The sequence below is a fragment of the Thermobia domestica genome, chromosome 3 (genome assembly GCF_964235325.1).
Source record: "Thermobia domestica chromosome 3, izTheDome1.hap1.1, whole genome shotgun sequence".
NCBI lineage: Eukaryota > Metazoa > Arthropoda > Insecta > Zygentoma > Lepismatidae > Thermobia > Thermobia domestica.
This window is the reverse complement of record NC_137456.1, coordinates 153,335,741-153,363,689: the sequence shown is the minus strand read 5'-3', so window position 1 is coordinate 153,363,689 and position 27,949 is coordinate 153,335,741. Positions and strand designations below refer to the sequence as shown.

Here is a 27,949-nt window from a genome sequence, read left to right as displayed (position 1 = left end):
TTTGGTCAACTTAGTTTAGGTTGAGCTTAAACTCGGCTGGAGTCTAAAGCTGCTGTTTTTCACTAGCTGCCTAATTAAAAATAGCAATTTTCAATTGATTTTATAGAAACCATAGATCTATTTTGAACACTTGCAGCTAGTGCTTTTATGGTAAATGCTAATTTTTGTACTTGTGCGTACTTTAATTTTTAAATGTGGAAGATTGATTTTACCAATCGACAGTAATATTAATATCTACACCAATATGTAGGTCTGGATTTAGAACAAAACTAGAATTGTTTAAGCAAGGCCAAAAGAAAGATTGGATATGGAAGACCAAGCCCAAGCGGGGCCGCGATGGCTCAGGGATAGAGAATTCACATCTGGTGTGTGGTGTCCATGGTTCGATCCCAGCTTATGCTAAGTAGGCTTTGTGGTGTAGAAACACCGTGTAGTGGGTTTTCTCGGGGTTCTCCTGTTTCCTCCCACTTTCTTCATTCCACCATTTCATTCATTTCTCATGGTCACCATCTCCCTTAGCCTCGGTGCAGAATCGAGGGACCTTAAACTGAATATTTCATTTCATTTCACCAAGCCCAAGAACATCGATACCAGAACAAGATAAAGATTGGATATGCAAGACGAAGTGCATAGTAATCTTGCTCTTGGCCTTGTTTTGGTGATCACCAAGTAGCGATGAGCATATTTTCTTGCTTTCCGTATAGTATGAAAGACAATAGTCAAAATCACACTTGGTCTTCATTTATACCGATGAGGCTAGCATTCTTGACTCTTGTATAGAATGAAAGACCACCAAGACTACGAAATGCAGGACCAAGACTTGACTGTGCAAGACAAAGAAAAAGACGCAGTATTGATCACCAAGACCCAGGGTGCGAATTGTTTGAATTTCATTTGTTGGGCTGAAAGTGATTAAATAAAATTAGTACTTTATAATTATCATACTGTATTTTTAAATTTTAAATTACAAAATTCATTTTATGTATCTTCTTACTTGCAACTATATATACTGTAAAATACGTTTTAATTACCGAGAAAGAAAAATCAAAGTGGCGCGGGTCCCGGAATCATAAGAACCAATTTTGGAATGAAAATTGAAGGGTTGGAAAAAATCACATGTGTTCTCCCGTTTTCTCAACCCTTATCATTGTAGTTAAACGATTTCCTTTTGTCTCCGCCAAGAGACTCTTGCTACTGCCTTCCGAGAAAATCCCCTGCCTTCCGAGCAGGTGAGAACACTGACCTTGAATAAAGATTTCGTCACATAGAACTAAAGCAAGAAAAAAAATAAATTTCTCCCACGTCGGATATTGGTATCAGTTATAAAAAGAAATAACCAAACCTCAAATGTGCCAAATATTCCCTAAGATGCATATACAAATCCCCCGCTTGATCTAGCTAGTGGCTAACGTGTAAGACTTCGGTACACGCGGTCCGTGTTTAATTCAAAATGGGAGTGCATTTTTGCGTTCACCCAGTGTCGTGATATAGTGCTCTCAAACGGGTCGAGTCGGGTTGTCGGGTCGGGTCAGTCAATTCGGGTCACGGGTCGGGTCATCGGGTTGGTCTTTAACCCGATCCGACCCGTTGAGAGCACTAGCGGAGGTGATAACATCGTGGGTGGTATCTGAAAGGGGGCGGGTTGATTTTGGAAGTTTATGCAGGACAAGAGATGAGTGTCGTGATAAAGTCGTGGAATTGAGCCTTCTGTCAAGCGGATCTACTATGAATGTTGATATCGGCCATTAGGATGAAATGGCGAAAGTTGTTAGCGATATACTGAAGAAAAGAGTAAGGAATTGCATGACCCGGGCGAACGTACATAGTTGCTAAGGTGATGTATAAAGCTTTGAAATAGACGGTTGTGGTAAGATATTCCGGTAGGTTGTGAATAGGGGCGTGGAAAGTACGATAAGGTAACTGAGAGGCAAAACCGATTGCGCCGCCATTGGCACGAAGGGCCGGTGTTGTCAGCTCGAAGGATCTGATATCCTGGGAACCTACAAGGCAGGCGTGGGGTGAGATGCGTTTCGTTGAGTAAGAAAGCTGATGCATGTTCCTCCAGAAGAAAGTTGTTCGAAGAGGGTTTGTGTTATGTGAGGGAACTGATATTAAGAAAGATGATAACGATATCCATAATGAAACTGATATCCTTGAACGGATGTTTCCAGACGAGTGGTATGAACGTGAACTCGTTGTCCTGTATAGGTGGCATTGAATGTAACATGGAAGATAAGTGGGCAGCATACTGTACTTGTTGCAGTACATGTGGCCGTAGAAAAGGATGGACGTTTAGCAGCGTTAGAGTGATGAGCTGTAGAAGCTGAGACACTGAAACAGACTGGTTATCAGATGATATGTCAGAGGACGGAGTAGAACCGTCCTGCGGTTCACTTTGAGCACGAAGTAGAGCCACCAAGTGGGGTTTATCCGGTGAAGGTGCCGGTCGAGCTTGACACTTATAGCTCTAAGTTGGATATTGTTCAGGGCAAGCGGAGCACTGAGGTGGATGAGTTAAGTTTGGATATGTGCGTGTGGAATGCAACCCAGTACACTAACCACATTTCAGGTTACTCCTGCAGTTGGCGCTGGTGTGCGTGTTATATTCTTGACAGCGTTCACAACGGATTGATACTGGTTGTGCAGTGCTGGAGGGCTCGACACGATGTCGTTTACGATATATATACGAGGGCTATCCAGAAAGTAGATTGCGTTTTGGAATAAAAAATCAACAAAGTATAGGAAACAAATTTTATTATATACAGATGAAAGCCACACACAAATACTACTTTTCGACATAGTCACCATTCAAATTAAGGCATTTATCGTAGCGATGTACGAGCTTGGAAATTCCTTCGTCGAAAAATTCGGCCGCCTGCGACTTCAACCACTTCGTTACCTCTTCTTGCAGCTGTTCGTCGTCATCAAAACGCTGCATAGCCAGCCACTTCTTCATTGCTGGGAATAGGTGGAAGTCGCTCGGTGCCAGGTCGGGACTGTACGGCGGATGAGGAAACAACTCCCACTGAAAAGATTCAAGAACTTCACGCGTGACATTTGCCGTGTGGGGCCGGGCGTTGTCGTGAATCAACAAGATCTTAGAGCTCAACATTCCTCTGCGCTTGTTTTGAATTGCTCTTCTGAGGTTTTGCAGAGTTTGGCAATACCTTTGAGCGTTTATTGTAGTGCCTCTTTCCAGGAAGTCTACCAAAATCACACCTTTTCTGTCCCAAAAAACAGTCGCCATCATCTTCCTTGCCGACATTGTTTGCATGCATTTCTTGGGTTTTTGGGGAGAACCTGTGTGCCCCCACTGCATTGATTGCAATTTCGTTTCACAGTTCACGTGTTTCACCCATGTTTCGTCACCAGTAACGATGCGATCGAGTAAAGAGTCACCATCCTTATTGTAGGCGTCCAAAAAGTGCAACGCTGCAGCCATTCGCTGATTTTTGTGGTCCTCTGTCAAGATTTTTGGAATCCATCTTGCACAAAACTTGTGGTAACCAAGCTTTTCGCTGATGATTTCGTGCAACAAACTTCGCGAAATTTGTGGAAAACTCAAAGAAAGTTCCGTTATTGTGAACTTTCGATTTTCACGGACTTTAACATCGACTTTTTCGACAAGTTCGGCAGTCACTTTGCTGGGTCTCCCACTTCGATCTTCGTCGTGAACATTGGTTCGGCCATTTTTAAATCTTATGACCCACTGTCGCACTCCACCTTCAGTGATAATGTTGTCCCCATACACTTCACACAGCTGCCGATAGATTTCTATCGGTTTACAGTTTTTTGCTGTCAGAAACCTTATTACTGCACGCACCTCGCAGCTCGCGGGATTTTCAATTAACGCAGACATTTCAAACCGTCACAGTATCTTAACGGAGCACAGCACGAACCTCTCACTAGCACGGCTAGATGCCGACTGAGCTGCGCAACGCTCTGACCCCAAGATGGCCGCGCTAGCCCCGCCCCTAGCGGACACAGACGAAAACGTAATCTACTTTCTGGATAGCCCTCGTACGTTTACGATATATATATATATATATATATATATATAGACTCCGTTGTCAAATAGCTGCTTGTGTCTTGTGATGAAGATGACACGCGGACCATATAAGTTATACTTATTATACGTTGCTGATCTAAGACTCACTCCTCATGTCCAAGTCTATCAGTTCGCTGATGACACAGCTTTTCTCACAACAAATCGCACTATTCAACGTATTAATAGACTCTTGCAGCCAGCTATCGACATATTTGTCCGTTGGTGTCAAGTCTGGAGACTCAGTATTAACTCAGCGAAAACACAATCTGTCGTCGTTCTACCACCACGCAGACGATCCAGAGTGTTTCGCAATCCGAATTTATTAAATATTCACGTGGACAACACGCCAGTTCCTCTTACATCATATCTTACTTACCTTGGGGTGATATTTGACACAAAGCTTGCGTTGACTTCGCATCTTAAGAAAATCGTTACGCAAACCAAGAATAGGTTAAATCTACTTAAATGTTTAGTTGGCACCAGCTGGGGTTTACGACCCCCTACTGTCCTCCACACTTACAAAGCTTTTATGAGGAGTACTTTAACCTATGGTCATACAGTTTGGGCTGTAGCCCGCGACAAATTTTATAAACAATTGTATATAATGGAGCGGCATGCTTTAAAATTAGCCTATCGAATTCACTTACCAAGCCCAACTAGACTTCTCTACGATCTCATAGATTTTCCACCGGTGCTCACCCATCTAGAACAGCTTCGCATTCGCTACATTACGAAACGTTTTGATTTACGACACCCAATGCTTCAGGATATACTACGCTATGACCGAGACAATGATGCACCGCCACGATATGTTGATACTACGCTCCAATACTATCTCACACTGTACCATTTGCAAATGGATCCTGCCAATTGAGACCCAGAAGTATTTGCCATATATCATCCACGCCATCTGTCATCTTCCATATATCCATCATATGCACAGTAATAACAAACTAACATGGGCCTCTCCCGTCTCTATGTTCTTGAATAGCCCCAGGAACAGAAGATAACTGCATCTGTCCACTAACAGAACCTCGTGTTGTGGCGTCGAGTACAATTCATCCTCATTTCATTTCCTCATCATTTCAATAAATTTTTGCTTTGAATTATTATTACTGTTACTGTTTCTTATTGTTATTTTCAAGCATTTAGCCTTCATGCACTAGCACATTCATATTGTTCTTCTCGTTTCATATTTCTAACTGCCTCCATGCACACGCACATATTATCTTTATGTTATTAGTTGCTAATTTATGTATGCCACTTGTTCTAGCTTATATCTATTGTGTATATATATGTTAATTACTCTAAAATTATGAATAAAGGAAAAATCCCTCAGACCACCTAATAATTTTATAGCATCTGGAATTATGATGAAACACTTCCCCGAAGAAAGGTCGAAACCCTTTAAACGAGTAGAGGACCAGAAAAGCGCTTTTAATACTTACCTCATCAAGAAACCTAGCCTGTCTTGTGTTTGTTAGTGTGTCAGCCAGGACCTGAGAGCATAACACATATACTGTACTTACAGGATTGACGAAAGTTATCGCTTTCGAAGGGTTCCTTGTCTTTTAAACCTCATAATACTCATTATATTTGTTTCATCTCACATCTCATTGTTGCTCATCTCTCATTTTGACCAGTGGGCCTGGGGCCCATCACTGGTTGATCCAATATGGCGACTGGGTGAAAACATGATGGACTTCCTACGGCCATAGCCGGTCCTTCCAAATCCTCTATAGATTCAGATGCAAGACGTAGGCACCGCGACTCGCATCGTACCGACAATAGTCCCGAACGATCACGATCTCCAGTCATAGGCAAACACCATACACCATCTCCGAAACAACATCGCCAACATAGCATTTCAGATTCTGATAGTGACCAGCTTAGAATCGACAAGGACTATCCGCCGCTATCTACCATCTCAAAACCGCAAACTTACTCGTTCCTACCCACAAATTTCGACACCAAATATCAGAATGAAAAGCACATATATCTTCAGCTAAGTACTATCACCCAAATTGTCGCAACAAGAAATGGGATGATCAACAAATCCCCTGATCCACAATAGCAATGACAATTCGTAACAAGTTCAGTTTTGAAATTTTTGGCAAAAATGTCCATCTTACCAAACTGCCTGACCGGAGAATCAAACAGCAGCCTCCGGCACCTCGCAGGCCTATTTTCTGTGTTGTAATCCGAGGTGTACATCCTGACCTAACAGACGACGATATTCTTCAAGAGCTTACGGAGGAAGGGCATAAAGTCTCCAAATGTATCCGTATTCGTAATGACCGCGGGCCCACTTATATGGTCCGCGTGTCATCTTCATCACAAGACACAACCAGCTACTTGACAACGGAGACTATATATATATATATCGTAAACGACATTGTGTCGAGCCCTCCAGCACTGCACAACCAGTATCAATCCGTTGTGAACGCTGTCAAGAATATAACACGCACACCAGCGCCAACTGCAGGAGTAACCTGAAGTGTGGCTACTGTGCTGGGTTGCATTCCACACGCACATGTCCAAACTTAACTCATCCACCTCAGTGCTCCGCTTGCCCTGAACAACATCCAACTTACAACTATAAGTGTCAAGCTCGACCGGCACCTTCACCGGATAAACCCCACTTGCTGGCTCCACTTCGTGCTCAAAGTGAACCGCAGGACGATTCTACTCCGTCCTCTGACATATCATCCGATAACCAGTCTGTTTCAGTGTCTCAGCTTCTACAGTTCATCACTCTAACGCTGCTAAGCGTCCATCCTTTTCTACGGCCGCATGTACTGCAACAAGTACAGTATGCTGCCCACTTATCTTCCATGTTACATTCAATGCCACCTATACAGGACAACGAGTTCACGTTCATACCACTCGTCTGGAAACATCCGTTTAAGGATATCAGTTTCATTATGGATATCGTTATCATCTTTCTTAATATCAGTTCCCTCACCTAACACAAACCCTTCTTCGAACAACTTCTTCTGGAGGAACACGCATCAGCTTTCTTACTCAACAAACGGTTCTACACGATTTTTTGAAAATGAAAACGCCATTATCTAGTAGATCGTTTATCGTTTCTTGTGAAGTGGTCAAGATCCGGACCATGTAGGTAGGCCCCTGATTATTCCGAATACGGATACATTTTTTGAAGGAATAGGCTTTCTCTCGTAGTTCATCTTCAATCTCTGCATCTGTTATCGACGGATCAACCCCGCGGAGCACTACCGACATGGTAGGTGGTTGGGGAAAGTGTTGCGGTTTTTCCGAAGATTTCAAAGCTATGTTTATCTCAGATGGTTGTAGCAAAATTTGCTGATGATGACTTAATGATGAAGCCGTTCTTGGTTTCTACTATTTGTGATATCTCAGAGCGTGGTCGGTATTTCAGAATTTGTTGAAGAAGCAGTTTCGAGTTCCGGTACTTAGGATCGTAGTTTTGAAGAAGATAGCTATAAATTCCGGTTGCAGCTTTGGAGGAGGTAGAGGAGGAAATTCCTCTTCGTCAATGATGAGACGGTCATCGTCTGAATTAGAGATGCTGTGGGCATCTCTATGGTGTTTCTTGGATGGTGGCGATCTTGACGACGGTACTGGGCTGCTAAGAGGTGAGCGAGATCGATCTGGGCTTGTTTCAGCTTTAGACTTTTCCCTACGAGGCTTCCGCTTTTCTGTCTTCGTAGAAAAAGTAGATGATCAGGAAGCAGATGGTCCTGAAGCCTGTCCGGTATCCATAGCCAGATACCATAAGCGATGAGAAGTTTTACACAGCTAGCGGTGAAGTGATCGAAAGAGAGCGAAACGAAGTAATAAGAAATAATGAACAAAAAACACAAAATAATAGTGTAGTTCAGCAGGCTTCCACTTGGGTGAAACCCTCGATCTCTCGTAACCTGTCGCCCGAAACTGAATTCCGATCGCCGTGCTTCCACACGTACGCAAAGAAGACAGTCTAGACTTGTTACGAAAGCTGTACTGCGCCAGCTGGTTAAGTATGTAATTTTTTCTTCACTGTCATGTATATAAAATATCTGTACTTTTTCACCTTGTTAAAATAACATTTTTTTAAGTACTAAAAACCCAATATAATACATAAGTCTGTTGTAGTAAGTATATATTTCACATTTTGATTTGTGCTTTAAAAAATCTTGATCAATATTTCAAATCTAAATTAAATAAATATTTATACAATACTCAAAATAAAATACTACTATATGCTACACCATAAAGATTTTTTTAAAAAGAAAATCAAATAACATCAGTTACTTTTCGTAATTGAAATTAATGGTCTTAAGTAATATGCTGACGTCTTTCAAATGTAATAAATCGGAGTACCTAGAACTTTTCATATGAATGTTTGTGAAAGTAATTAAAGCCAATTTGACCTTTTATTGTAACATTTTACGTTTTCTAGGATTCTCAGTATTTAAAATAATAATAAAAAGATATTTCAGTAAATTGAAAAATTGCATTTAACATTTTAGAATATATGACAATTGAAAGAAAAAAATAATCATATAGGATGTGCACTGGTATGTCCAATATGTACTCCTGTGATTCTGCACTTGGATTTGTTTATCTCGTCAGAATTTTCCTTGGATTTTGACCGCTTAAATTTTGTCCCCGCCATCGTTATCACAGCCATTATTTAAATGAGTTCCGATCTGGATAAAAACACTCTAGAAGTCAAGCATTTCGGTGCTGCATTTCCCTAAAAAAAATCCCTTCCCTCAAAAAATCCCTGTCTCCAAAGATTAGGCAGAACGGGAATTAGGCAGTACAGGAATTCCCGTTCTACCTAAAGATAAGATCATTAAAATATTTTCTACTAAGTGCTGGAGGGCCTTTAGACAGAAAAGCAATGAACCTTTATAATTATCTTGTATATAGGAAGAAAGCAACTAGATTCCCATTTGTATATATTTTCCAGTCAACTTCTATTGCGTCATATATTCGCGGTATTACAAATATTGACATTACGTCATATCGTAGATATAATGTTGAAAATATTTCTCATTTTGAAATAACGATAATGCAACAATAACATTATGGAAACTGAATACAGTCTAGACATCGTAATATTACATAGTATTGTCGAACAGTCGACATTCTCAGCCTAATAACGTGCCCTTTGATTGTGTTCGTTATTGTGTAAACTTATGCCAATATCCATTTTTACTGGAGTGGATATACTGGTTTATCGCCAATATGAACGATCGTTCCGAGACAAATTATCAACTTAAGGATAAAATGAAATTTATACCTCTTAACATGGGCGCAAGAAGGTGGGTGGGGGCAGGGTGGAGCCCGAGCTCCCCTGGCTTACGAAAATGTGTACGTAATATAGCAAACTACGTATATTAAATACCAGACTAATATAGCAACCATAGCGATGGCCCCCTTTAGAAAATTTTCTCCGGGCGCCTCTGCTGCTTAATTATATTTCACTGAATCTGCCGATAAATTATTATCGACATTTTCTTTTCTTCTCTTGGCTTATATTCTGATATTTTTTCTTCTTCTTTTCCGTTCCTTCAAATTGTAAAATGAAGCTTATATAGGGGGCGGTTTATGTTTGGGCTAATACAGTAACAAATGTCGATTTTAATAGAGTTTACTATTACTGAAAGCCTATTTGAATAGAGCTTGCTCTAACTAAAAACTGTTCTGAATACGGTTTGTTGTAACTAACACTGGCGCAAATCCCGGGGGTTTGAGGGGGGCATGTCTTCCAATCTGGGAACTGGGGGACTATTCCCCAATAATACAATTTGAAATGCGTTTTTTTTTTGGGGGGGGGGAGAAATGTGATGATTTGTGTCCGACTGCCACAAAGGAAAGTGAGATGAAATTGATGTCCTCCCAGAATAAGCCTCAAATCTGTCCGTCTTCCAATGTTGAAGACAACTCTGCTCCTCTGATCCTCCACAGCATTGTTTTTCAACTTCATAAATATTTTGAACGTCGTTTTTAAAAAAATGAGAGAGAGAGAGAGAGAGAGAGAGAGAGATTAAGAGTTTATGGGAACGGTCTCGCCCCCACCCCCATCCCCCCAGGTTGGAGACAGATTTGCACCGCTGGTAACTAAAAACAGATTCGAACATAATTTGCTTAGCTAAAATAAAGTATGTTCTCTTCCATTATTTCGAAGTTATTGTGAAAAGAAATTAATGTACTGTACGTGGATACCCACTTTTGGTTGCCGTCGACTGTACTTTAGATGCCATTGCTTCAATGGAGATGTAACTTGACAGGCAGGGGGGAAAGAAGAAAGAAGGCTAACTTTAGTTGAGCATTTCCCTACGCATCATCGAAATCTTTTTTTTTTTTTTTCCTAGCCCCTTGAAGCAAGGAGTCTTGTTGATCCATTTAGTTAAGTGCTAGGAGGGTGGCTTGAATTCCTGTCTTATCGTCTTTCTACTCATCAGCAGAAACAGACTTCGGCAAGAAGTAGGTACTCAGCTAGCAGATGAGCAAGGTATTACTGCGAATGGTTGCCAGTGACTGATGTGTATTCTTGAAGAAAATGTGAATACGGAACTGTATTAACAACATTTGTAATGTGCAGGAAAAAAATGTACTGAAACGGCGATGTTTTAAAGATTTACAACACTCCAAACACTTAGAAAAGGCGATCTTTCGTGATTATATGGTTAACGTACGCGTTTTGGCGCGGGAGATCTGGGTTCGATTAATGGCGGACACAACATTTCATATAGCCTCGCTGCTGAAAGCGACGCTAAACTGAAATCCAATCCCGTTTGGATTTTCATTGATATCAATCAACTTAAATTTGCATTTTCATCTGAAATCCAGTCAATTTGAAATTCTGATACATTTACAGTATGCACGTTTTTCTTTTCGTTATCATACTAATGGATTTCCATTCAAACCAAACTAGAGTCTGCACAGACCTAACTACCCTTTCGGGAAAGAATATATATGTATAAAAGACAATAATACATATGCTAATCGGATAGACATACGGGAGCTCACTTATAGAACACTCACTTATAGAGGCTTGAGAAGTCGATACCTGGCAATGTGATTCATTGTGGACAATATTGTGTCCTTGAGGTTTTCCGGGGTTTATCCATTCCCTTCCATGTTCTTTCTCCACCAGTTCTTTCATAATGAATCATCTTCATTAATCGTCCGTATCCCTTAGCCTAAAGGTTATAATCGCAGGATGTTAAAATAAATAAAGAAAATGAAATGTTTCAGTTTAACGTCCCACGATTATGCTTTTTTGGGGTGAGGGATCCTATGCCTAAGGCAAGTGAATGATTATATAAGAAATGGTGAAATGAGAATGTTGGAGGAAACGGGAAAATCCCGATAAAACTCACATTCATAATGTTGTCCACCACAAACTTACTTGTGTTTAATTAAAGATTAATAAGCTTACGTTCTTGATATGTATTTTTTTTCGATCCTTTGTTCGTCGGAAATTTGAAATGAAAATTTAAATCGTTTTCTTCGTTCCTAATCGAATAAGTAAATGAGTACAGAAGCTATGTGAGCAGCCAAAGTTTGGAATTTTGAGATTAGGACGCTGTCAAATATTTCTTGGACTTTTGGGGGCGCGATGGCTCAGTGGTAGAGCGTTCATCTCCGGTGCTTGGGGTCCCTGGTTCGATCCCAGCTCGCGCCGTGTGGACTTTGTAATGGACAAACACTGTGTTCGTGGGTTTTCTCGGGGTTCTCCTGTTTCCTCCCACTTTCTTCATTCCACCATTTCATTCATTTCTCCTCATCACCGTCTCCTTTAGCCTAACCGGCATATCGTGGGACGTAAAACCCACGATTTCATTTCATTTTTTCTTGGACTTTTTTTTTTTTTTTTTTGTCTCCCTATCGAACAGACGTATGAACAAACGAGGTAAATACGTATATAAAGGAGTTCGAGACCAAACAAAACTGAAGAAGGAAAACTCAGTAGTAAGAAGTAAGAATTGATGGCCACAAGTTTAGATTTTAAGGCAGTTGCAAGAACTTTGTTTGTCTAAACTTGTTTGTTATTGTAGTTGGTGAAAAAACACAAATTTCCCTCAAATTAAGGCTCCGTTGTTTTCCATTTTTTTCCTACATGAGCTCAAACCCTGTGTAAAAGGTGAGTTCAAGTGTAGTGAAGTGTTCTGTACTGGTATTTTCGGTAACTATATGTGAAAAGCGTATTGTGCAATGTTCCTGTACAGGACAAGTACCATTGTAAGTAAATATAGCATATTATCAGCAATTTTAAATGAAAAAACTTAACTACCTTTGCGCTTGCCGGTTATCGTCGACCGGGTAAGACATTCGGCTAGCGATCGCAAGACCTGCGTCGGGCTCGAATACCATTCAGCTAATGGATGTTATTATTATTATTTTACCATTCAATTCATTAGATACCATTCAATTCATTAGATTCATTTCTCATTGACTTATGTCACTTAAAGGCAAGGGCGCCGATTTTTTTGTAAATTTGGAGGGGGAGGGGGAATTCAAATGCAGAAGGAATACATATGAAAATTTTCAGACAAATTGCGCTCAAATTACGCCAAATATTGTATACTCATAAACATAATAGGGGATGCCCACATGAGCTTTGGGAGGCCCGGGCCCCCTCAGGATCGGCGCCCTTGCCTAAAGGAGAGAATTGTGGGACGTAAAGTTTAAATGTACAATTAATTAATCTTGTCTTAAGCGATATTTGAATTATATTCATGTATAAAGTGAAAGTCAAGAAATGCCATTTTACTACTTCTTAAAATGCATTTTTTTAAGTACAGTTTCGAAATTTTACGATATTTCAAATGTGCGATTTTTCAATGAACGTCTAACTAATGTTAACAGTTAATTTATAATAAACTTTGCTGAAACAGTAAAGAGCATCAAGAACTTTGTCCGGTAGATGTCAACCACTGAAAAGTGTTTTCTACCATCTAGCGGCGCGATATGTTATTTCTAGCATTCTAAAATTAACAACTTTTTTTTTTTTTCAATAATAAGAAACTGGATACGAATAGCCACCGTTACCTGTGAAGATACTAACGGATTGAATCCATTAAGAAGCTTGACTGACATAATTGCTCTATCTATGTGAGTTTCAGGTGTCATATGATTTAAATCTTTAAACAGGAGTATAAGTGGATGTGAAAAGGTAGGGGTACACTTAGGTAGGGGGGCAGGAAGTCACGCCGTCCCCTTGCTTATCTTTGCCTATTGTAATTTTTTAGGAACTGGGGGGACACCTTATATATATTTTAAAGGTGCAGGACGGCGTCCCCCCGCGTTCGCTTTCACTGTTACCCCTGCATTTAAATACTTCGCGCGACCACATCTTCTCATATGGTTCAAATCGGTTAAATCAGCCACATTCTTGATGTTACGCCGCCTGTGATTTAACAACGATATTGCAACGGCATAGTTGTCAATAATTCATTGTAGTATCACTGAATAGTTCAACAGTATTTTATTTGCAACTTTGGTCCAGGAGATCCAGGTTCAATTACCCATAGTTGTTAGGCCTAAAGTAATTCATACCATATAATAGGAACGCTAAACTCCACACAGAACATACTATCGTTCTTTCTCCTTCTTCTTCTTCTTTTTTTTTTTTCGTATGATATGACTGCACGAAATCAACAATTCTGATCATGAGATAAATGATAACTTTATCCAGGCTGGATTGGCTCAATGATAAAGGCTGTGATACAGATATTGAGTGTGGCGCCATACTAAACTGTCGGAGAGGGAGGTGTTATGTCATATATAAGTACCTGAACATCTCATATCGTCGCTGTGTCTCGAAGAACCGCTATGTGACATTTTTGTCGAAAGTGAGTTATTCCGTGCAAATAAACCTGAAAGCTGTCAGGTAGCGTCCCTTATAATGTGATAAGTGAATATTCAATTGTTTCGCCACAACAATGAAAAAATAATAGATTGAAATTAAAGACGTTATCATCACGTACGTAACGTCTTGATCCTCTATGTGCTTATAAAGGCGCAAAAGATAAATCGACATAACAATAATAGTAATACAGTACAATATTGTTGAAGCAAGCTACAACAATCTTCAGTGCATAATATATGCAGAACCAATTTTTAAGTGTTTCCATGCATATTTGGCAAAATTTTAAGTTTGGAATGTTTTTTGCTTCTTCTGAAAAGTAGTAGTTTCAACACATAGCCGCTCTTCGAGGCGCAGCGACGATGTGTTCATATCACATGTAACTGAAAAATAAAACATGATTTTGAAATATAGACACTTCAAATAGAATTGCTGTTTTAGGTTGATGTTTGATTACAGAACCTCGACACCTCGGGAATATACAGGGTGGCCCAAAAGTAGGTATACACCCCTGTATCAATTATAACATTCTAGTTTATGGGTTTATTTGCTTCGGTTCTTCCGAGCTTAAGTTATAAGTAAAAATACATTAAGAACAAATAATAAAGAAACTAAGTCTACCTGATAGATAACAATAAGAAATGATGTAAAATGCATTGTGCTGATCAGTACGGTACTGTATACCTACTTTTGGGCCACCCTGTAGTTGAATTTCAGATTAACCAACGTTACACGTGCATTGAAAATTTATTGCCAATAGTGATTAAAAAGTTAAACTAATTATTTTGTATATTATTCCAGGAAAATAATGTAAATATTTCAGGGAAATTTATTTATTTCATTAACGTTGTTACTCGTATTTTTTTTGAGGGGGGACGCCAAAAAAGGGGAGAGCTCACCAGTAGAGATGCAAGGACTCGGAAAAAAACCGGCTTTTTTGGAAAAAAACTCGGTTTTTTCTGCTTTGCTTTTTTGCTTCGGAAATTTTGGGCTTTTTTCAAAATACTGCTTTAAATTGATAAAACAGACTTTGTATCGCTTCTCTATAACACAAAAAATTATTTAATTAGTGGTTGATGCTGATAATAATATAAAACATCGAAAATAAACTATGAATTTCGAAAAAATATTTCAAACAATTTTTCTTCAACATATTTACATTATGAATTCCACAGGATTAACCAATGTATATAATAAGAATTTTTTAACCTCCTATATACAAAAGTAAGCAGAGTTGGCAAGAATCGTGGTTGTTTTTGAAAATGCCAAAAACCCGTTTTTTGGGGGATGTTTAAACCAGGCTTTTTTGGTTTAAACCAGGCTTTTTTGACTTAGATTTTTTGCTTTATGTATTTATATTACATATTCACAGAAATAGCCTAAGTTTGTTTCGCCTTGATGTTATTATGCAACAGCGGGGTTATGCCGGAAGAACTCCCATAAGCTTAAAGAAGTGCGGTCAGTAAATTTCTTAAGTTGAGAATCTCCCGCCCTAGCCATTGGGAAAATCCCGTCATTACTTGAAATGTAAGACAATAACGGGAAAATCCTGTTATTGCTTTGCATGTAAAATTTAAAGGTCAACGTACCATAATCAGTACGCTAAAACTGAGGTATTAAATTACAAATTTAGTACCGGTACGTAGATATCATTGAAAGTCCAATTCAAGCTAATGTTGGAAGCTACGTAGGCAATCGATAAATTTTGCCAATTTCTATCAATATATTTAAGCAATATTGGCTTCTTTATAAAACAACACACATTTAGGCATGTAGAAATATACAATTTGGTTTGTTTAGTATATTTAGGCTTAACATCCTTACGAAATACAGAGGTTATCAAGGAGAAGACTTTCGCTTAAACTGACATCCGAACCGCTACTTGGGTTACGCATGAAAGAAGGATTGTGGTTCGACCGAGAATTGAACATGGGACACCTTGATTAAAAGGTGAAAGGGAAATAAAACTATTGCAGGTAGTTTGATATCTGGAAACGTTACCATGAAGTTCACACGATTCGCATTTTTCATTCTTTTTATTTTTGTGGTTTAAACCAGTTATTAAAAAAAAGAAAGTTGGTGTAAATCAGCCAACCCTAAAAGTAAACACTTCTTTTTAAAGAATACACAAATAACTAGCAAAATAGTATGTAGTATTTTTACTTCAAAATATTCCATACCCTCTTTTTGAAACAAAATAAAATTAAAATAAAACATAAGAGAAATACTTAGATTTATATGATACACTTAAAGGCTGCACATCTAGAGCTTTTGGTTCTGTATATTCTTGAAATTCTACAGTTAAGTTTTATAGAACCACCATCACAGTTTACCCAATCCTCAAGTTTTCTGAATTTTTAACAAGAGGGATTCAACATATCATTACGGAACTCCGCCCCTACCCAAAAAAAGACTAAGGAATATATTTAAGTTAAGCTAAATACAACTGCACAACAAACATGACTGAGTGATTAGCTTTTGCGCTTCTATCGGGAAGTCCGGGATTCAACCAGCATTCAACCATTCTGACAAAGCTTTTCTTCATTCCATCTGTGAATGTAGAAATAGTGCGTGTACTGTGAGTTGGGCGACTTCCTTTTTTATTGTTTTTAAATCGTTATTATTACTAATTACCAGCAGTGACGGTTTTGCGAAGGTTAGGGGGGCGGTCTTTCGGACTGAAGCCCGTTCCCCAAAGTTACGGAATGTCTGCAACAAACGAAATATCTATTATTTATGCCTTTACTCATAAACTTTAAGCTCCCGTCAAATAAAAGTTACGAATGTTTAAAAAAACTAAACATTAGTAAGAAACCCTTCCCAAAATACTTTTCTAAATTCGCCACTGATTCTCAGTATAAAATGATTTTTAAAGTTGTATCCGGAAGATTATTGCTAAACATATAAACGAAACGAATGCCTGTACTCATAAACTTCAAGCACTTCCCAAATAAAATTAGGACTTTTTAGGAAACGAAACAATCAGAAAAAACCCTCCTAAAGTACTTTTCTAAATCCGCTACTGATTATTTGTATAAATTGGTATTCAAGGTTGTGTCCGGAAAATTATTGCTAAATCACTTCACAGCTACAGTATAACAGAAATGTGGAAGTACGGTTTGACGGATATATTGAAAAACGTACGCTTTGACGGATAAATAGAAAAAAGGGCAAGTTTAACTTTTGCGCTAGAAGCTAGAGTACTAAAAGCTCTTAGAAATGAAACACGGATGACAAACTAGAGAAGAAAAGATGTCGATAACTCAAAAGTTAAAATAAAGTAAAATAGCCTCTAAAATTACCCTCAAATACTACATTCTTCATGTTAGCTTTAATTCGTAAAACATGTGCTCCATCCATCTTGATGGTGAATTTCAGAGCGAAATATCACATTCAGGTCATGGAATTTTTTATCTAACTATAGAATATACTATAAGAAAGCTATTTAGATAGAAAAATCATGAAGTTGAAAAAAGCCAAAATTTCCAAAATTCTCGTTTTTTTCCCAAAAAAGCCGGCTTTTTATGTGAAAAAAACCATCGATTCAAAAAAGCCGGCTTTTTTGCATCTCTACTCACCAGACATTTTACTGATTACACGGCGATTCAGTGCACCTCTGACTTTGCCATGTACACTAAAGAATGTTATTTTGATCTTTTATTGAAATGGAATGAAATTCTTTCATTATTTTTCATAAACGAGGCAATTTAAAACTGCACTAAACTAAACTTGGCATTTGATGTAAATGTATATGAGAATATTAAGTCATTCTGAGATCTGGGAATTAAAAAAAAAAAAAAAGTAATCTTATACACTCTTATGTTTAATTGTGCTATTTATTGGAATAATGAATAATTCTTCGTCTATTTTCAAATAATCATTCGAATAATTTTAAAATTACTATTTGAAACTCACAAATCTCCTTTAGAGATGTCTTTAAAAATGTGTTTCATAGGCAGAGGCGGATCTAAAAGGTATAAACTGAGGGGACAACTAGAACCCAGATTATGATAGGTATGTCATGATTTTACTATAAACTTTCGAGTATATATTCAAAATGGCTTAAATTATTTTTGTCACTCAATAAAGTGTGGGTCTTAGGCCCCCAAGCCATGCGCTAGGTCCACAACTGTTTTTAGGCACAGAGCAAAGTATGACAGACACATTTTCAAGTAACAAAAGTAGTCTACACAATGGCGTCATTTCAGATTTGGGAGGGGGGGGGCAAGATCCTTTATATATATCCTAAGTCCACATACGGATCCTATAGTTTTACAGACGTAAAAGAATCTTGCGTAATGATATTATTATTATAAACAGGGATTTTGCGTTGTTGTTATCGCCAACACTGCAGCAAGTATTAAAATGTCTTGTGGAAGTATATAAAGATAGCAAGTAACTGGTTTTTTCTCTAAATGTGAATGTTTTATGAAACCTTTTGCAGTTTCATTTTTATCTTTCGCAAAGTGTAGAATAAATCATAGATGTACAATTGTCTGCATTTCTTTTTTAAAAAGTCTAGTTCTAAATTGATATTTCATGTCTTCTTTGTTTTTAGTAGAAATCTTTAAAATGTTCCTTTCAGATATTTATATAGTTTTGTTCTATTTCTTCTTTCTTATTAATCTGGAAAGTGAAAGTGCATAATTCAAAGTTCTTCTGCTTCTTCTTTTTTCGTGATGTGATTTATGATCAAAATGACAAAAGTTTAGTTTGGCAAACCTCCAATGTTTTCTGCTTAATAATGAACAGTGAAAAATTAAGCATAATGGATAAAACAACAACTAACCTTGAAACTGAAGGCTTCGCTATAGCATTCTTCCTCCTTCTATGCTTTGCAGGATTTCAAGTTATAAGCAGGGGTAAAAGTGGATCTGAAATGGTAGGAAGACGCCTGACGTTACGTGTCCCCCGTGCCTATCTTTGCTCATTGTAATTTTTTTAGGAAGTGGAAGAACGTCATATAAGATTTTTGGAAGTGGGAAATGGCGTCCCCTCGCTTTCACCCTACTCTGACAGGCCAGAAGCGCAGTAGTTCAATTTACGTGGTATTATATCAACTATCAATGGCTTTCTATACCAGCTACTCTGCCTCTTCATTTCATAATTGAATGATTGACACGAACAACTTTATAATCAATATATACAGAGTGTTTCAAAACAACACCGACAACACGTTTGGATGGTGATTCCTGACACCAAGATAAGACGAAAAGTATAGACCAACCTGGGTGCACAAATGCTTCCTTTCGGAGTTATAAATTGCCTAAAATATGAAAAAATGAACTTTAAAGGTTTATAGCTCCAGCACTAAGGAACCTACCGGAATTGGGTCAAGACTTTATTTAGGAACTAGTATGTGTCCGCAGGATTCTGAAACTTGAATATTTGGATAGGGCACATACTAATTCCTAAGTGAAGTGTTGACCCGGCTACGGCAGCTCCCATAGTTTTGGAGCTATGGGCCTTTAAAATTATTATTTTTTTTCATGTTTTCGGCAGCCTATAACTCCGAAAGGAAGCATTTGTGCACCCAGGTTGGTCTATACTTTTCGTCTTATGTTGGTGTCAGGAATCACTTCCCAAACATTGTCGGTGTTGTTTTGAAACACCCTGTATTTGGCAATACAGGGGTTGAGATGGAACAGACGTGCATCTAGAAATTTTTGTTTTGAGGAGTCCAAGCTTTCGGGGGTGGGGTCCAACACTATAAGCCATTACGTCTACGTAGTATTGAATGGGTATTATTTTGTAACCAAAAAGATGACAAATAATTATAAAATACTTCCACCTATACAGTATTTTCGATCTTCTCTTTCTCTTAAAGAAACAGTCTAGTTCTATATATATATATATATATATATATATATATATATATATATATATATATATATATATAACTAGACTGTTTCTTTAAGAGAAAGAGAAGATCGAATTTTAATTTTCATACTACATCAATCGTTCCCTGTTGAACAAATATAATTTTATTGAGAAAGTGTACAAATGTATGTTAAGTTAGGAAGTTATGGGGTGTCCGTATCGTAGAGTCCGTGGACCCCCTGTGAGTACGCCCCTGAGATGGAATAATATTGTATGTAACCATAGGAAAACGTGATTTCCAATGCAAATGGGATGTTGGTAAAATAAGATTAAAATCTAACATAATGGTATCAAATTTAGTACTAACCTCTTCTACATAAAAATTTGAATTTTGTGACTCTCTTGTAAAATTTTTCTTTTCGGTAACTACAATGTTGTTCGTGTTTCCCCCAGGTCATCAATATTCTGAATACTTTATTAAAAATTAGGTAATTTTTTTTAACTTCTTATTAGACTTCACGAGGCTTGTCAAGGTAAGAATTGGAGTTTCCAGTTTTCGTAATGTTTCGAATGTGATATTCTATCAGAATTGAACTTTCCTCACTAGGTAGTGCCAAAGCTTCCTGCAGACAATGGTGGAAAGTGCCTCAGATTCCGTTCTCATTTTATTAAGAATTTTACTTTTTGAACACTCTGTATGTCAGAAATCAGCATTTTATGTTATTTTTTTTGTAGTCTTATGGCACCCCAATAGGAGTATTTTCACATTAAAATAATCGACACTCTTGCCTCCGTGAGTATGCACTTGTATATGTGTGTTTGTGTGTGTGTGTGTATTTTCCTTATCACATTATTCTGTACTAAAGAATTCTGAACTTGTTTTCTGAATTGATTCAGTTTGATTTGTGTAAGATGAACAAAACTGCAATATATGTAGAATACTTCTTAATGCTCAGAATATTACACAATATTATTAGTGGGTTAGAGGGAAGAAAAGATCAAGCATATGCTATTCAATACATCTCATTCAATAGAACAAAGTTATATGTGTCAGTGTAAAAACTCGGTTTTTGAGATTTTTTTTTTAAATATGTAAATCTAAAAATTGATACAATGCGATAATGACTCTAACTGTTAACGTAAGACTTATACTGAAGTGTATCCCCAAGAAGCTCTACATTATGATACTAGCAAGATGACAGTACGTAGTATGGTTAGTGTAATAAAGTATAGTCCAAAATTATGATTTCTGAACTCCTTTGTCGCTACGATGTTAGCGTAAGCGCTTTTGGCGTGGGAGACCTGGGTTGGATTCCCGGCGGAAGTTCATGTGGTTCGGATTCCACGCCATATAGCCTCGCTATTGAACGGGACGTTAAACTCAAAATCAACTTAAATTATGACTTCTTCATAAACTTTATGTAATTTTTAATTAAAATATTGTCCAAAAATAAGACATATATCAGATGGTAGATCACATTGACTTTAACAAAATGACATGCTTGGGGGTGAAGTCTGATGCGTAATTTCTGAGAAAATTTACAAAAACGCTTTTGTGGCAGTAAAAAAATATGTCGTTCCTTGCCAATAATAATTGATAATTCCGCTGGAAATGATTGTTTGTAGCTATGTTTACTGTATATGTGACACAAAATATTATATTAAATATCAGGTCATGCCTTCTAATAATGATCAGTGGCGACCTTTACATAGGGAGAATTGGGCAAACTCTCGGGTCTCCGCACATGGACAGGCCCCGCTCTTGAGAGTTCTAGTCTTGATTTTTAAAAATATATATATCAGTAACAAATTATGCGTCATACAATAAAATTCTGAAGTTTAGAAAATGCAAGAATAGTTATGCGCCATGAATAAAAATATTCCCATTATTTTCTCCATCTAGATGGTCCGTGTAATGAATTCCCTCAATGCCCTTCAATTTATTCTGTAATCTTACATTATAAGATTGCTAGTTGGAGCATTACAAAGTTAACTTGAAAGCTGCTATTTTATAATTATATTCAGGGGTAAAAGTAGATCTGAAAAGGTAGGGGGACGCATGACATTACGGCGTCCCCCGTCCCTATCTTTATCCACTGTGTTTTTAGGAATAAGGGACACCGTAGATATTTTCTGGAAGTGGAGGAACGGCATCCCCCTAAGGTCCCTCACTTTTATTCCTGGTTATATGTACTTAAACATATTTCGCTGGAAAAGATCTTCTTAATGAAACAAATTCGTTCCTTTTGGGGAATGAGGAGCACAACACGTTCATTGTACGAAAAAGAAATGATTCAGTTAACGAAGTTCATTTTTAAACTCCTCAAACCTTTCCAACTCTACCTTAAGCCAATCAATGTCTGTCTTACTTTATCAAGTAACTCTGTCTCTTCCACAAATCTAAAAGAACATCCACTAAAATATCACTTTTGTATTTTACTTTTGCAAACACTTTTATCTATTTCTTATATTAGTGTTCTTCTTTCAGTTTGTGTACGGACCAGGAGCATGAGTGTCTAGACGGGAGTTGTATATCCAAGTCGTGGAGGTGTGATATGGAGTATGATTGCGCTGATAGATCTGACGAAGCCGAATGTGGTGAGTAAACTGAAATTGAAATAAAAGTAAAGTATACCATAAGACATAAGCTGACAATAACGCATTGTCTATCAGCTGTACAGAAAACAAATTAAGAGCAGTATTTATCATTAAAATTAATTTTGGACCGTTGTCACGTGCAGTTACAATGGAATGTAAACTAATGTTTGAAATTCATGTGAATTTTATAAGAACATTTGTACTTTATATTATTATTATTATTATTATTTAAACATTCCGATTTTACGGAAAATATATATAAGTACAGCACTTTAGCGCTTTAATAGCTTCGTATGTACAGAAAAAATCAACGGACAAATAATTTTGAGCATACTAGACGTCATAAAATTAAGAAACCAACAAATTACGACATAGCACACTAAGCACCGGCTAAGAACTTGATATATGGATCTCACGTTACACGACACACTGTTTGGTGAACAATCGTTATTCAAATTGTTGTTTCAAATGAAAATAATATCTTTCAGTTTTACGTCCCACGAATATGCGTGCTAGGCTAAAGAAAACGGTAATGATGAGAAATGAATGCAATGGTGGAATGAAGAAACTGGGAGGAAAGGAAGAATCCCGGAAAAACCCACGAACACGAAAAAATTGGTGTTTGGTCATTCCGAGTAAAATGAGTTGTAGTGTTGCACAGCACAGTAGTCATTACAGAGGAACGAATGTGATTTATTTACGTTTAGTCGTGCCAAATATAACATTAGGTGAGTTTCCGGTTTTATGTGTGTGTCAAAAAGTGATTACTGTAAAGTGTCTATGGTATGTGTCTAAAGCAATGCTGAATATCCCAGTCAATCGTTAATCATCGTAAGAAGATAAGATCTGTTACTGTTGCGGTTATTGTAAACTACTTTGTAACGAAACAGAATAATGTTTCGTCAATTCTCAACGAAGACTACCACATTCCACTTGAGAAAGAGTGCTTTTTCCGCCTATCCTACACATACAGAACAGAAGATGTCAAAAAGAAGTCTCTGTTAATGGCTTTAAGCAAGTATATTTTGAAGCACGTTTCGAGGAAGACAAAAATCGACTGTTGTCCACTGGAAACATGTTTTTTGGCTATTTTAATCTAGTTTATGTTTATCTGCGAATGATGTTAGTTGACGGTTATATTGTAGGTCTTGCAAGTTGTTAATGAATTCCTTTTCGGCTTTGTATTCAGGAGAAACAGATTATGAGTATCATAGGTGTAAGTACGGAAAATTCGTAACTCGTAGGGATATAAACAATGTATTAGTAGCACGATAAACATGTTAAAACAGTGGTGGCCAAACGGTGGGGCCCGCGCCTATGTTTAATCAACTCGCAATTCAAAATTAAAATTGTATGATTTGTTTCTTTTTCCTAAAAAATTCATATGTATTTCTATTAGAAAAAGTGTAGCTGGTCATTATTAAGATTCAGATTTCTGTGGCGTGTCATATGTTCATCTTGGCTTTTTTTTTTTTTTTACATCTCTAATTAACTATAAACACATTTCTGAGTCTTGTGTGCTCTAAAGTACTGTTTTAATTAGTCATATACATGCATATTTGAACCATATTTTAAGTAGGGATGGGCAAAACCGTTTTTTATAAAAACCGATAACCGGTTTCTATAAAAACCGAAACCCGAAAACCGACATTTCGGTTTTCTCCAAAAACCGGTTCGCTTTTCACCGAAACCGATTTTGGTTTTCTCCAAAACCGGTTTCGGTGAAAACTTTTCGAAAACACACAAAACTATTTCTGTGGAAATGGATTCGGTTTCTGGAGAACAACGAAACACCATTCTGGTCAGAAATAGAACAAATTTAAAAAAAAAACAGGAATCGGTTTTGAAGAAAACCGAAACCGGATTAGGTGAAAAACCGAACCGGTTTTGGAGAAAACCGATAACCGGTTTCGGAGAAAACCGAACCGGTTTTGAAGAAATCCGGAACCGGTTTTTTGAAAATTTTCAAAAACCGCTTTCGGTTTTTCTAAAAACCAAAAATCGAAAAACCTCTTTTTGTGCCCACCACTAATTTTAGGTTACATTTGGGCCCATACTAATATAAAAGTATACCTTTGGTTATAATTTAGGTACTTATTACTCAGAAATATATTTTCCAATACTGGCAGCGAGGCTATTTAAAACTGTGCTTCAGCATTGATTATTTATTTAAAATTACAACTTGTGCTTTAACGATAGGGGATGATAAGAGAACAATAGAAAGAAATGCAGAGGTCTTATTAAACGCTTGCAGGGACATGGGTTTAGAAGTAAGTGCAAAGAATATAACGACCACTAAATGTGTATTACTATGAAAATCACCAGTTTGTAATTAGCTTAATGCTTGTTTTGCATATTTTCGTAAGTCGTCATAGCAACGAAAAACATATATAGAGAATCCATCTTGTGATATATACATGTACAATATTTAAAAATGTATAAATGTTTAATTTATTACGTACTACAACAAAAAAAGGTAATATCTAAATGAAGTGTTTAGATGGATTTTGATAAAACTGTAATCTAGATTATGTAAATATATGGAGTGAGGGCTATAACGACATAAAATATGCAAAACAAGCATTAAGCTAATTACAAACTGGTGATTTTCATAGCAATACACATTTAGTGGTCGTTATAAATTGGTGGTTTGCCGCCTCAGGAATTTAGGAGATTTTGTGAGAAGATAAGTAAACAATCTCCTAAATAAATAACTGCAGATTGATTTTAAGGTTACGTAGTAATTTTATTAAATACATCAAAACGGAATATACCTTATTAAGGAGTGGAAGAAAAATTTTCAGAAATACTAAAATGAGTCTTCCTAGTAGTGAAAATACACCTGGAGCAACTGGTAATAGGGAAATGTACACTTCCTCTGACCTAGCTGACTTTATTAAACAGCAGATAGGACAATTGAAGCAAGAATTGAAGCAAGATTTTGGTGAACAATTGAATCAGCAGATAGGACAATTAAAGCAAGAAGTGAAGCAAGATTTTGGTGAATTATGAATCAACAGATAGGACTTTTGAAGCAAGAATTGAAGCAACAACTCGACAGTAATAGTCAACATTTATCACAACAAATTGAGAATACAAATCAGCGAATTGAACAGAGTGATCACAAAATGGAACAAATACTACGTAGGTTCACCGAAGTGCAAAATTCAGTTGAAGTTGTAGAAACTAAGGGTTAAGTTCCAAAGCTGGGCGTCCGTTTCCAGCAAAATTTTTAAAATTTACAAGAAAGATATGGATAATTTGATCGTTTGTGTGCTTGATAATATATAAGAGTCTCGAAAAATCTGTTTATTTGTTATATATAAACGGTTGTAAACATGGGACTATACGGCGAGCGGAGGGAACAACTTGGCGCAAGGTAACAAAACAGTTGCATTGTGGGAAATAAATGTGCATTTATGTTATCAGCATGGCGAATGTACAAGGGCAATGAAGTAACAGTTTTAACATTTGTGAAGCAATACGTTGATAACGAACAAAATCTTTGAAAAGTTTGTGAAGAGCACGGATTGATGAACCTAGTAACAAATTGCAGAAAGTGTGCAAAGGAGATAACAGCGAAAAAACGTAGCGAAAGCGGACGCCCAACTTCGGAATAAATGCCGAAACTAATTAATGAACACAGTAACCAAATAAGTGAACCTGAACCTTTCATGGAATCTATAGAGAATGTAGATCCTAAATTTGCATCGACTAAGGAATATGACGTTTTTCGTTGCTATGACGACTTACAAAATATGTCACAACAGAACATCAATCATAATAACAGAAAAGAAATTACATCTATTTCTCTTTATATTTTCTTCTTCTTCCTTTTGAACAGCTTGTGCTTATTTTAAAAGCACATTTTGCCCGTAAATACAAGTTATTATATAAAAATTACACAATACCGTTACAAGAAGACTAAATACCGGTATATGGAAGTTCGTCGGGATCGTAATACGGTAAATTATGAATGCATTATAAAATCAAATTGATAAAGTGAATACTTTCAAATATCTGCGAGCAATATTAACAGATGAAAACCATATTCACGAAGAAATTAAAGCTCTGAAATTTGGTACAGATACGTCGACCCGACGGCAATACAATATATATGCCGTGGCTTATCGTTTGACTGCAAAATTAATTATTTAGGAGTAGGTAATTTTGGAATACCTGCTGCGTATACAACCCAAACCCTCACAGAAGTTTGATTGGTTGAAGACAACTAGGCGTTCGGTTGACTTTATAGCAACAAGAACAAATTTAAGCAATTTTCTTTCTGTAACAAGAGACAAGAGACTATTGCCTTCCACAATGTAAATTTTAAAATTTGAATCAAGATTTAAAAATAGGAAAAAACTACAATATTGTTATTGTTTAACGGAGAAAAAATTGTCCGAAGATGACACATGTATCAAATAACAGAGCTTTTTGAGTTAAACACAGTCTCGTAGCTAGGGAGGGCTAGAGCAGACAGTTCCCGCCCTAAATTATTTTTTGCCTCTTCTAAAACAGGAAGTTGGAGAGAATTTTTAAATTAACTCAAAGCCAAATATTCTTGGAATTTCTGAAATTAAAAATTGTTGCAATTTTATTTATCAAATTAAGTTCAATTTAGCGCATTTTACCTATCTCTGCGTGAAATAGGTACCAAACCTATTTCATTGACCTTTACCAATTTCAAGAATTTCAAAATCAAATACCATGTTATTGCACCATGACAAGTATCCAAAGTGTGGGACTCGATGTACTTGCACATAATAGAATGTTATTTAGTTTGGGAGGTGATAAGTGAAGTGCAAGCTGTGAATGAAATATATAGTCCTGACCCCAGCCTATACCCCCGTAAAAATTTCTAGGTCCGGATAACTTTATTGCTGGAATGAGATAAACAGTGACTACATAAGAATAAAATCGTAGGTGGCCATCTGTTATCCTGTACGTTATTTCTTATCCTTGGCAGCCATTTTTCAATATGGCGGCTTCTATAACACTTTCCACATTATCTCGGGAACCACTGAAACTTCTTGAGTGGTTTAAAAGTATAAACCTATATATTCGGGGTTGCAGAATCTGATAAAACTATTTCCAAATTCGTTGTAAATAGTTTCGAGTATATTCGTACCGTGTATGTTTAATTATATGCCACGGAAACTGTATAATATTAGGTAATAGAATTTCTTTTTATTATTTCAGAAAAGAGACAAGGATTACTGATACTTCTGCAACAATTACTCCTCAAGGTGTTCAACTTTGCTCTGCTTTCAAACTTGCCGAAAACACCGGAAGTGATTCTTTCTTCCTATTGGATTGGCAAAAGCGTATTCGTTTACCGTAAGCATGCACAAGGAATATTTTGATTTCATTGTTATGGATTTGTATATCTTTGTCGATAGACTTCAAAAAACGTCTCATTTCAGATAAGGTCAGGCCATAACCAGAATCAATAATTGTTTCTAACTTCACATTTATTTTTTGAAATAAAGAAATTTTTCTGATTGACGTTTCTCCGTTTCTGTTTCTGCAACTGCTCTCTCATACTTTCTAATGCATTCTCGTATACAATTTTCATGTGCGTACAAATCAGCTGCGATTCCCCCCCCCCCCTCCTTATTCAGGTCAGGAAC

The 27,949-nt window shown here is 37.1% G+C and overlaps 1 protein-coding gene across 2 annotated transcripts in view; it reads left to right on the top strand.

The window, feature by feature from the left end:
- Positions 1–27,949, top strand: part of Lrp4 (LDL receptor related protein 4) — an 872,950-nt gene that overhangs the window by 605,807 nt on the left and 239,194 nt on the right. For both annotated transcript variants that reach the window (XM_081751909.1, XM_081751908.1), the window contains exon 4: positions 22,207–22,316. In XM_081751909.1, the coding sequence (XP_081608035.1) occupies positions 22,207–22,316 (110 nt within the window). The remainder of the gene's footprint in view (positions 1–22,206; positions 22,317–27,949) is intronic.